The sequence below is a fragment of the Centruroides vittatus genome, unplaced genomic scaffold, assembly GCF_030686945.1.
Source record: "Centruroides vittatus isolate TY-2023 unplaced genomic scaffold, ASM3068694v2 scaffold_2890, whole genome shotgun sequence".
Taxonomy (NCBI): Eukaryota; Metazoa; Arthropoda; class Arachnida; order Scorpiones; family Buthidae; genus Centruroides; species Centruroides vittatus.
This window is the reverse complement of record NW_027122694.1, coordinates 92,670-105,081: the sequence shown is the minus strand read 5'-3', so window position 1 is coordinate 105,081 and position 12,412 is coordinate 92,670. Positions and strand designations below refer to the sequence as shown.

Sequence of the window (12,412 nt, the reverse complement as noted above, 5' to 3'; positions counted from 1 at the left end):
AAGATTTAATTATTCGATTATAAATAAATATTTAAATAAATTTCCAGTGATTTTGGTGAAAATAAATTGCAATTTAATAAATTTGCGAAAGAATTTCAATATGTAAACATGTCGCATTTTTCATGCAACATTAATATACGCATTAATTCATTTGCCTGTATGTCCTTATTGTATACTATTTTTGTTATATTATTGTTTACTTTCGACTTACTATTTTATTAGGACTTATTATACTGGTGTTTCCGTTTTTGCATGAAGTGGAAGTCTTATTCATAAAAACAATCTTTATTTTTCACCTGGTTTTTTCTCATGTACACACAATATTCGTGTTTCGGAGCTCACAGCTACTCTTAAGCATGTTTACATCAACAAATTTCTAATAGAAAATTTATAAAAATGATAACAATTTTCCAAAATCCGAAGATAATATATAAATTCTTAAAATAACTTACAGTTTCTTTGCTTTTATTACATCAAAACATATGTAAATTATTTTTAAAAGAATTTTTAGTGTTTTTTTTAATAATTTGAAGGAGTTTGGCTTTATAAAAAATAAATACGTATTTAAAATTAAACAACTTAAAAATGGTTGTGAAAATCATCGTTACTTACTTATCCACCTCTCTGATTTTGACCATTGTTTTTAAGGGAATATTTGTAAAAAACAAAGTATCTCCCATGAGAATTTATAGAATCAGTGTCCCAAAAGAATGCCTTTCACTGAATGTTATGTTTTGTCTGGCAAGCCTTCGAAAGTCTATCAGAATAGCAAAACACAAAAAGTATGGAGTCTTGCGTGAGCTTGTCGACTTCAAAAATACTATATACAATGAAAATCCAGCAGGGGCGAATCCTGACCAAAATTTTTGAGCAGGCTGAAAGTTATAATAAGAATAACAGGCCTATCTCTAGCACTAAACAATAGGCAAAAACGTTATTTTGTTTAAATAAAAAAAATATGGACTATTATAAAGCCCATTATATGTACTATACACATGAAATATACAGGGTGTCCGATAAGTTTGTAAATAGTTTAAAAATTCATAAAAGTTGAAAGAATTGGTATATTTGAATGCAGTTTGCATAAAGTTCTTCTCATGACGGGGGATATTTTTGGGTAGAGAAAAAGAATAAATTTTTTTCCATAGAGGGCGCTGAACTCAAGAAAATCACTGAAATTGTGCAAATCTGAGTCTTATAAAATGCAGGGTGTACCATTAGCAGCTTATTTCTGAATTTTCCTGTTACTGGCGCTGACATACGGTTTTCATCATGATGTCGATGTTGGTGGATAAAGCACTATTGGTGAAGTTGTTTTATTTCAACCACGATTCGCCGGCTGAAACCTTACGAAGGTTTAGGACACAGAAGAGAATGAAGAAAGGTTCAGGTCCACTCACTCCTGTTGGATTGGTTTACCTAGTACGACGTTTCAAAGAAACGGAAAGCTTGTGTAATCCAATAAATGTGGTGCCCACGCAGTCGTGCATCATGTTTATTGGAGGTCTGGCAACTTCAGCAATAGTGCTTTATCCATCAACGTCAACAGGAAAATTCAGAAATGAGCTGTTAATCGTACATCTTGCATTTTATAAGACTCAGATGTGCACAATTCCAGTTAGTTTCTTGCGTTCAGCGCCTCCTATCGACAAAAATTTGGACCATTATCTTTTTCTCTACCCCAAAAAAATCCCCCTTTGTAAGAATAACTTTTACGAAACCGCATTGAAATATACCAATTCTTTCAATTATAATAAAAGAATGTATTATAATGAAAAAGTATTAAAGATTTATGATAAAAGAGAGGTTGTGGCCGTCGTTTTCAGCCCAAAACGTGAACGTCGGACGTTCGAGCGCCGCCATCTGGCAATACTAGAAAATTGATAATGGCGTTCGTTACGTCTAGCATGGCAAGTAGAAGATCGGTTTAAACTTCTTCATTTTTTTGTGTTTGGGATAAAATTATGACGAATTTTATTAAAATAATGATTATTTAAGCATCTTCTACCATCGACGGCGTAATACGTTCGTAAATTTTCTAAAAATAATTTACTGAGCTGCTTTCGGATTTACATAAGCTACTACTTCCTTCAACAAAAGTATGAGGTAGTCCTATCGTCCTATCTGTCCTATCGTATGGTAGGAGACACGACGCTAATTAAAAATAATTATTTAGTGTTATTAAACATCCTATAAAAACTTTAAAATAGTTTAATTTGTTTATTTATGTTCGCTGGTCGTTGTTATTAAACGTTTCCGCCATTTTTTAACAATATCCCATAAGTGGATGTTCACGTCACGCACTGACTCATGGGAATTTGTTGTGAACGTGCGCCGCAACGTAGTTTACTTGGAGTTCAAACGTCAAACGTGTACTTTTGCTTGCCGTACAAGTTTAACGTTTGAACTTCCGCCACAACCTCTCTAATCATTCAATTTTTGTGGGTCATTGACACTAGGGGCCCAAGGCTTAAGCCCTATTAGTCACTATGTAGATCCGCCCCTGTACACAATACATGTATGATGACTGGATACCGCAAGCTTTCGATAAAATCTGGTCCTGTTAAATGCTTCGAATTACGTTATTCGCGCCTACTTGTTTGCCGCGGCAAACCTCCACACGAGCAGGCGATCGAGTTCTTGCATGCATCGCGCTGACTTAAAACGGCTAGCCGCTAGCTGTCAATGTAAAAGCAAATACAAATGATAAGAGCTTACACGTTAGAATAAATTATTAAATTATTGGCATATTTGTTTTCATATAAAAAGATATTGACTGTCAAAACTTTCTCTTAAGCATGTGGCGCATGCTAAGCAAGCCCAGAGAATTCGCCTTTGAGATCCGGAAAAGTTAATAGAAGTTAACAAAGAAATAGTTGGACTAATAGATATGGTTCATAAGAATTTAACAAGAAAGTATGTTAAGAAAATGAAATGGATCATCAGTAATCAAGTAACAAGAAAGAGTAAGAGAAACCTTTTAACATTCGTCGTGTAGGACCAAATAGAGGTTCCGACAAAGATAAAAGAAGTTCTAGAGAAAGGCACGAACTTCGTCCTGGAGAATGCAGGAAGTTGGGAAACCTCTATTCAAGAAATTGAAAGAGGGATCGTTGGACTAGATTCGTTAGAAAAAGATTACTTCAGATGGAAAACAGTTATTAAAACCAAGCAGGATGGAAGATAGGACGCGTTATGAACAAGGACATTCTGCTTACTAAACTTTGGCTAAAGATAAACAATTCGGTGGCAACAAGAACGGACAAAATAAACTTTTGCTTATCGTGAAAAGACAAACTTACAACAAAGCGTTGGAAGATTACATAAAAAAACAAAAACGGAATGTGAACGGTAGACGACAAAATCATTTAGAGCATTGATAAAAGAGTCAAAAGGCTGGAAGGAACAAGGCTTTCTACTGTTTTACCTTTTCTTAAGAAGTGCCGAAACCCAAGGGCTGCAATTCCAAGATTGTTTGCATTCGCCAAAACACATAAAGAAGGTAAAGAAATTAGGCCAATAGTAAAAAAGCGCAAGGGACCGACTTTTGTCTTAGAAAAAAGATTACACAATTTTATCTCCTCCCAGCTTGATAGCAGTGTACTAATGGCACAGGATCTGATCAAAGAAATGCAAAACATATAATTAATGGAAGAGGAAGTAGAAACGGTATTGGATTATGAGAACTTATATCCTTCCATAAAAATCGAATTTTGTATGAAAGCACTATTGGAATTCATGTTCAGCAAGAACCCCGAAATGATTCGTTACAACAACGAGGTAGTAGAACTACCTCGTTGTTGTGCTACGAATCTTGCTTTTGCCTTAACGGCCAGACATAAAGACAAAAAAGGGGAAGTCTCAATGGGAAGTCCGATTCAGGAATACTATGTGAGTTAATCGTTAAAATACTAAAGGAAAAAGTGTTTCATAATTCCAAAAAAAGTATTATATATCTTAAAAGATATGTGAACGATATTGTTATCTTATGGTAGAATAACCGTAAGATAAATGAATTCGTTGATGGGATCAATAGTAACAACGACGGCTAAAATTGAGAATGGAAGAGAAAAGTTCCTTAATCCTTAAATCGTCACTCCCCGTAGCTATCGCTCAGTGCAGAACTCTGCTAAACTTCGTTGTAAACTTTATAATTTTCCGCATTGTTTGATTTTTTTAGTATTTATGTATACTAGGCTTGTAAAATTCTGGTTAAATTCCAGTTAGAATGCTTTTAAAAACGCTTTTTTGGAATTAATCTATTTTACTTAATTTAATTCGCTCCAGAATGCTGTTCGAGTGCCGATCTGTTCGCGTACCGAACAAATTTTTCCGGTAAGGAATAATGTAAATTAGATTGTTTAATACATTGCACTTTCTATCGTACAAATATGTATTAAACAATTCTTTTGAAGGGTTATCACACAATTAAAATTACTGTTACCTTATCTACAACCTAAGATTCATTTTGGCCCTTGGTATTAAATGGTTTCCATTGTGTGATAATTTCAAAAGAATTATTTACTATGAACTTGTAGAAAGTATAATATATTAAGTATAAAAAGGGATTAAAGGCTAATTAAATTCGAGAGACACCACTGCAGTTGATGACTTATTCGTGCCTCACCAACGTGCTGGCCACTTGGCACCTTCCAAATTTTTCTTCACGTGTCTAACACATAATTAGGAGCCAATTTCTCTTAGAAAATCCTCCTCTGAGTAATATCTCTTGGCAATTCTCTTAACAGTGTTGCCTTGTCTTCTGACATCAATTTTTAGATATGCTCTCCTTGAAGATTTAAAGTTATGATAATTTTTAATTTTTAAGGTTAAAAGTAAATAGAAAAACTATAGAATAAACAATAAAATATTAATAATAGGCCACAATTTAACTTTATTCCTGCTTGAATTAGTATCTAAAGTGTTTATTTAATTTCTACTTGCAAAATTTTTAATTGGTTTCCATACATTTTTAATTGGTTTCTCGTATATTTCGAAAGTATTTATTAATATATGACTTAAAACTTCTGTTGTAATAAAATTATGCTAGATAATTGGGAAATGCCACCTGTTTCTACTGTTGTTATTGATGTTAATTTAAAAAATGATAATATCGACAATGAGAGAAAAGTTTGATGATAATTAATCCGTACTTTGAAACGTGCGTTTGATAAGATTTTCCGCTTTCTGTTAAATAAATATGATGAAAACACGAATAAAACATACGAAATTAATATATATAATCATTCTTCCGGAGGTTTAATTTTTACTTATATATGAAAACCCTAGATTGTCGATGTGGCGCTGGCGCAGGGTATATTGGCACTCTAGAGGTTTCGTATCTTGCATTTCCATGTTTAATGCCCTTTATTTAAACTCATTCGTAATGACCTTATTTTCAGAAAACTTTCTTCTTTTTCTTCTTTATTCGTAATTTTTCGTATGTTCAGCATATCTGTACAGCTTCACATACCCTCGTTTGTGTATATAAATTACAAATTCATTTAGAAGAAACGGTATAATTGTAATAAAAATTTATCTTGATTTGCATCAGTACAGTGGGGCATTATCCTACGGGCAATAGGGCAATTGTTTGAGGTCCCCACCAATAGGGAGCTTTAAATCAACTTATTATAATCTCATTACTGTAGTAAGAATATCGAAATTTAATTTTTACTTATATATGAAAACCCTAGATTGTCGATGTGGCGCTGGCGCAGGGCACATTGGCACTTTAGAGGTTTCGTTAAAAACCGAACGAAGATACCAGGAAATTCCCATTAAAAATGTTTGAAGTAAAAACTGTAAATGGGGTTGGACTCCCATAAAGGCATTCCGCGCCACTGCATCTGCATTATGTTTATGAAGATGACATTTAATCAAGGTGCAAGAAAATTTAAAATCAAAATAAATAAAGTTTATTTTTCAAAAGCCTATATACCCGGTATATTAAGTAATAAAAAGAGCTGTTTCGTCTTCTTCTTTCATAGTTTTTATCAAGTGAATCAAAATTGATAACACCGTTTCTACACCGAAACAATACATTTTGACAACAGAGTTGTAACGATATTTTAGTGAATTATTTTGGAGAACATGAAAAAAATGTGTTATGTTATGTCAAAACTTTATCAAATATCTTTCTAAATTTGACAACAGACAGAGAAATTTATCAAAATTTTAATGGTAAAACAATCAATGATGCAATGAACATCTTGTCATTAAGATTTCTTATCATTCACTTAACCTTTATATATATTTAAAGCAATACTTTGTGCTGACTTTTAATTTTTATTGTAATATTAATCAATGAAAAAATTTACGTAAATATGAGTTCAGATGAGGATCGGATTTAGGCTTAAACACACTACGCAATTGATTAGAAAACGGAATAACTTGAACGTAAGATTTACATCTTTCTCTAAAGGATGTAGTACAGTGATCCAGAGGAACATAAGACGTTATTTATCTGACGTTCTGGATGTTCTGGGGATCCGAAATCGATATTCCGAAATTGTCTGATAATAATTCACTATGCCAATATACTGTGAGTTGGAATTTGGACACATGATGTGCTAAAGACTTCGAGCAGAAATCAAGATAAAAAGGGGTTTCACCAGTCCAATAATGTTTCATTTAAACCCCTAAATCTTTCAAACTTTGACAAGAATGGACATCGATGAAACACTTCACATTTCTAATAGAGGAAATGTACTAAAGTCAAGTTTTGCATTGAGGAATGAATGCGTTCATTTGCAAAATTCAGATCTGTGATTAGAATGAATGTATGAATTGCACTGATTAGACCCATATAGAATATTCGGGAGTCTGCTTTCAAACATTTTACAAGAGGGGTAATCAGTGCACTACATATATCTCACCCACAGTTCATCTGACGACCATGGTCTGTCACATCACATGCAGACATCGTCATGTGACTGCAGACACACACCACAAGCAGATAGCATTTTCAGCGTGATAATTTTATTTCAGTAGTTTTTAAAGATTAAGCTAATATTTATTACTATGAAGTTCAAGAGATCGGTTTGATTATACGAGCAGTCATCACCCTTGACACCATTCGAAGTTTTGTTCACATTATACCGAGAATGATCATTTATTAACAAACTCAAGAAAAAAAATGAAAAGTTATGACAGTACTTTACATGAACTATAAGAAAATTATTTCACACATGTATATTAATTAAATTAATATAAAGAAATTATTACTTCAATAAATTATGACAGTTTGCTTGCAGATACAAATATATAACTCTTCAGACAAGAAGGAAGAAAATTTTTGAGGTTATATTAATAAACTAAGAAGATCAGGAGTAAAAAGAATTTCATCTTCCCAAAAGTGAATATTACAGATATTCTTAATGTGGGAAAACAGAAGAAAAGAGGGAGGAGGAAACAGACTTGCTACATTATGTATAAGGTATCAAGTCTGTTTCCTCCTAATTAACTGTTTAGATCTTACTACCAGAGACCTAATTTGCCTGATAATCCCTACTAAGATCTAATTATAGATAATTTTTTTGGAATTTCTTATACGTTAATAAATGTTATGTAAGGAAAGGAAAACGATATCTTTCTCTTTTCTTCTATTTTAATAAAATGTTTTAAACAGCTTTTATCTCAAGTGAAGATCATTCTCTCTTTCTTGTTTATTTTTTTCGTATAATTTATTTGTGCAACAGATCTTAAAAACAGAGAAAATTTTTTTACAATTATTAAATAAAATTTCGTTTAAATATATATTAATTTTAAAAAAAACTGACGTGAAGTCTGGAAATAATTTACGTCAATCTCGTATAGAAAGAAAACGACTTTAGTTTAATATTTAATGAATAATTTTATCGTTTTAACTTTAAAGTGACAATAAACTATTATTTAATAGTTTAATACAATTTAGAACAAAGTAAAGCCATTTAATATAAAAAATTAAATAGCTTTGGCTGAATATTTCGCTTGTAAAAGTAAGGAAAATGTTTAAATTATATTATAAATAATTAATAATATTTTAAAAATGAATTTAAGTTTTTAATTAGAATTTTTGACGACTCTCTTCCTTGGGAAAGGGCATGTGTAAAAAACAATTGTTATCATTTTTTTAGATTAAAATGAAATACTTAAATTAAGGAACGATGTGTGAAAATCTACATCTGTATTTATCCATATCAAAATTAAAAACGTTTAATTAGGTTAAAATAGATATATCTAACCTTGTACGCAATTTTTATTTAACTTTGTTTTATCTCACTTCCGTTTCTGAACAGTATAAAAGCACTTCTGCTTTGACAGTACGTTACTGTTCTTTAGGGTAACTAAGACACAGTGACTGAGGTAAGCATCCATACAATATTTATTAAATATTTAATAATATTTTTCTGAAAAATACAATGCGATTCTAATTCATACTGTCATCTAACTTACAGAAATCATGAAGTTCCTGCTTTTGATTTTCTTCGTTGGCTTTGCGGCTGCGAACTTTCACGAAGGTAAAGTTATATTATCTATAAATTTATAAATTACATTAATTTGTAACATGATTTAAAGAAAAAATAATAATAATACCAAACTTTAAAATTCCAGCTTTGAGAAGAGCTCGTGATGAAGTTCTGGAAAGTTACAGAGAGGGCTTGAAATCTGCTCGATCATTGAGTGAGGCATTGGGTGTGCCCGATTCCGAAGAACTTGATGAGTGAGTTATTACAGAGAAATACTTGCACCTTTAATAATAATTATAACACTTAAAAACTTTAATATGTATATAGGATACAGAAAAGATTCGAAGCTGTATCGGAAGAGGAAATGAAAGATAAACTGGATGAGGTTGTAGAAAAAATGAAAGATGCCATAGACAAAGGAAAACAAATCTCGTCAGATCTAATCGAAAAAGTAAATTTGGAAATATAATTTTATTATTACATTATCCTCTTTTTGAAATATTAATTTTCTGCGCTTTAAACATAGTACCATGAAATCAAAAAAAAGCTAAAAGAGAAGGGACTTGAATTTCACGAGAAAGCCAAGGAGCTGCTTAAACAAATGAAAGAAAAAGCAAAAGAATGGTGGGATAAAATGCTAGATAAACTGAAAAAAGACAAAAGATCAATTGACGAAAAATTCGAACTAGCAGAAGAAGGATTTAATCTTAAAGAAATTCTCAGAAAACTTCGTGAAAAGGCTTGTGCTTAATTTAAATTATTTATTTTTCATGTTTCTAAATTTCTCTAATTAACTTGTACGTTAATAGTTAAAAGAACACGTCAGCTTAGATAAGATCAAGGAGTTTTTGAAAGAAAAATTTGGTGAACATAAAGAGGTATTTACATTTCATTTCCAGTCAAATTGGTATGAGAAGTTAAATATAATATACTAATAAATTGTTTTTCAGGCTCTGCAAGAACTTATGAGGGAATTGAAAGAACACGGAAAGAAAGCCTTGAAGGACTTTATAGATGAATTATTAGGCAGGAAAGAAAGTCGTTCTCTCAAAGAACTATGGGATAGAGTGAAAGAATATTTTAAAAAGATAGGAGTAGATGCCAAAGAAAAGTATTTGAATTTCATGGAATGGTTGAAAGAAAAGCATGATGAAGCTCTGGAAAAAGCAAAGGACAAACTGGAAAAAATGAAGATTATTGCAAAAGATGTAAATACATATAATAATCAAAAGTTTATTTTTTATAAATGATTTTCATTTATTACAATAATTGCTATTTAGATATTAATTAATGATTAATTTTTAGTTCATCAAACATCACAAAGAAGTAAGCAAGGAGGTTGCCTTAGAAGCTTTGGAATTCTTACGTCCATACAAAGAAGATATGAAAGACTTATGGGAACAAGTTAAGGATGCCGTACGGGATGTTATGAAGAAAGATGAGTAACTTGGAAGCTTGTACTGAATAGAACAATAAAGATAACAGTATTATCGTGATGTAATTCGAATTTTATTATTCGTTTTTATTCATGTGTATTTACCCTATAATGCGAAGACCGTATCGCACGATTTTTAAAAGAATGGAAATTAAATCACAATTTGTTTATTAATTTTTAAACTATGGGCATACAGAGAAATACACTATAGTAGAATGTTGATGAACGGAACGAGGACAAAATATGTATTATTTCTTATTTCATACTTTAATTATTTCCAAATGGAAGTGGTTAACTTTCACTAAGCATGTTACAAGCGATGTCTAGCCAATGCAATAGTATCCATTTTCTTTAAGAAAGATGCTAATTAAGACAATAAAGAAATACTTTACTTAGATCTTTTCTTTAGAAGAAAGTGCATTAGACTCAACACTTTTAATTTTATTTTTCTTCACTTTCAAATATTTGTATATTCTTTAGGGATATTTTTGTGTGTGCAGTCACATTTGTGGACTGAATCTCTGGGAAATCGGGAATTTTCTGATTGGCATTTGCACCGTGACCTTTCCTCGGATTAATATACATTATATTTCAATCAAAAAAGTAAATTAATAAACAAAATATTAGTGATGTCAATTGTATTCATATATAAAAATCATATTGTATTTTTTCAGTAAGTCTTCATAATTAATACACACAGACGTCCGGTTCGTGGCAAACGCAGCGTGTTTGAAATTATAAAATGCCTATGAAAACTAACATTGCCTGCCACGATTTGCATTCTGTAACTTCTGAATTAAAAATAACTGATTACAACTTGAAATGATATGATTTTTTAAACTTTGTCGGTGAGCACTAATAAGGTCTTTTTCAGGTCCAAGTCTTTTCCAAGGCCTTGTACTTGAAAAAAGTGCGATGTGCTTGCCATAATGTCGAGTTGGCTGGGTCACCAGCTTCCGCTCTGGTGGACTCTGAATCAAATCCGCACGAATTGAAAAACCCTGAAATTTTTTAGGATGATTTGTCACTGATATCTCGCGACCCGTTCCTCCCCATCCGCTCGTCCATTATGAATACGGTCGATCCACGCACGATATATGGAGAAAAGGCCTTTTCGCTTGGTATCCACAAGATGAAAAAGTCAAATAAGAACTTTTTCGGCCTGGTGAGAAAGAATGGGGTCTTCCCCGATTGATTTTTGGGATTCTTCGACCAATTAGGACTTGTTCTCAGGTCTCGTATCTGGGCCCTACACATCTATCTAAATTCGATAGGTTGACACCGTGCATATTTTTACCTGAATTTGATGTTGTTTTACTATGAAATTGTATGGCCGGATGGCCGAGCGGTCAATGTGGCAGGGCGGCAAGGTGGCAGCGCTCTGGGGTACCCGAGATCGAATCCGGACGGGTCGAAAACTCCCCAGAAATTTTTCGGGCTTGTCCGTTCGGATATGTCGGTTCCCGTCCCTTACCAACCGGCCGCCCTATTGTGGGCCTGGCCGAACCCATAATGAGTTTGCTAAAATAGGCTCTCTTAGTGCCCACAGGGCGAAAAGAGTTAAGAAACTATAAAATTGTAAAGAAAGACATTAATTTATGAAAAATAAGCACTTTCTCAACAAATCTAATATAACTTATAGAAAGAAATAAACATCGAAAACTTCCACACGTAGCAAATCGAAATCAGAGTTTCATCAATGACACTTGAGCTCTATTCTGTCATTCATACAAGTTTAACGTTGCATTCCAGCATACTGAAGTTGCCACCATTATTTATCTCTCGCTTAGAAATTTAGCGAGCGAGATTATGCAGCGAGAGATTTCGAGCGATATAGTTCTCGCAAAGGAAAACCATGCACAAGCGAGAAGCGATAAATCTCGATATCGAGAGCGAATTTCTTGCTCTCGCAAATATCTGATAAAGTTTATTTATCGCGTCTCGCCTTTTCTCGCCAAATATTGTGCAAGAGCCTTGGCACGAATAGAAGAAGGCTTCTCATATCTTTCATTTACTGTATACATAAAAAGATTTTTGTTTTTTTTTTCAAACTATAGATATACATAAAGTCATATAAATCCTGTTATATTAACAATTTTTAATAGGGTTGTTTATCCTTTTGCTGTTTCCAGACAGGAGGATCTCCATACTTTCGTTTTCTTTTTATGTGTTTATTATAAAGTAATCCTATTAACAAAACTTTTACTTTTCTAGCTCGAAATGAAAGAAAGTTCGAAGATTAGTTTCGTTTATTTGGTTAGGACAACGTGACACGTGGGCAACCTTTAGAAGGGGAATGCCTCACATAAGGAATTCCCCCTCTGCAGTTCGCCCTCTCTAATACCAAATTGGGCTCCCCTATTTAGGTGTAACTAACGTAAATAAAACCCAGAAAATTCCACGTGGCCAGCCAGCTCTTTGGCCAGGTGCGAACCCATGACCAACAACCTACTAGCGTTTAATGGTTTTATCTGCACGCCCACTGGTTGGCAGCATCACATTACAACAATTATTAATGCTATAAAAT

The 12,412-nt window shown here is 32.7% G+C and overlaps 1 protein-coding gene across 1 annotated transcript; it reads left to right on the top strand.

Moving 5' to 3' along the window:
• The first annotated feature begins 8,245 nt into the window (after positions 1-8,245).
• Positions 8,246-9,951, top strand: LOC136987907 (uncharacterized protein PF3D7_1120000-like). Its single transcript, XM_067285682.1, has 8 exons — positions 8,246-8,346; positions 8,439-8,501; positions 8,596-8,704; positions 8,778-8,901; positions 8,977-9,189; positions 9,260-9,328; positions 9,401-9,658; positions 9,756-9,951. The coding sequence occupies exons 2-8, from the start codon at positions 8,444-8,446 to the stop codon at positions 9,894-9,896; spliced, it is 972 nt and encodes a 323-aa protein (XP_067141783.1). The 5' UTR covers positions 8,246-8,346; positions 8,439-8,443; the 3' UTR covers positions 9,897-9,951.
• The last annotated feature ends 2,461 nt before the right edge of the window (positions 9,952-12,412 follow it).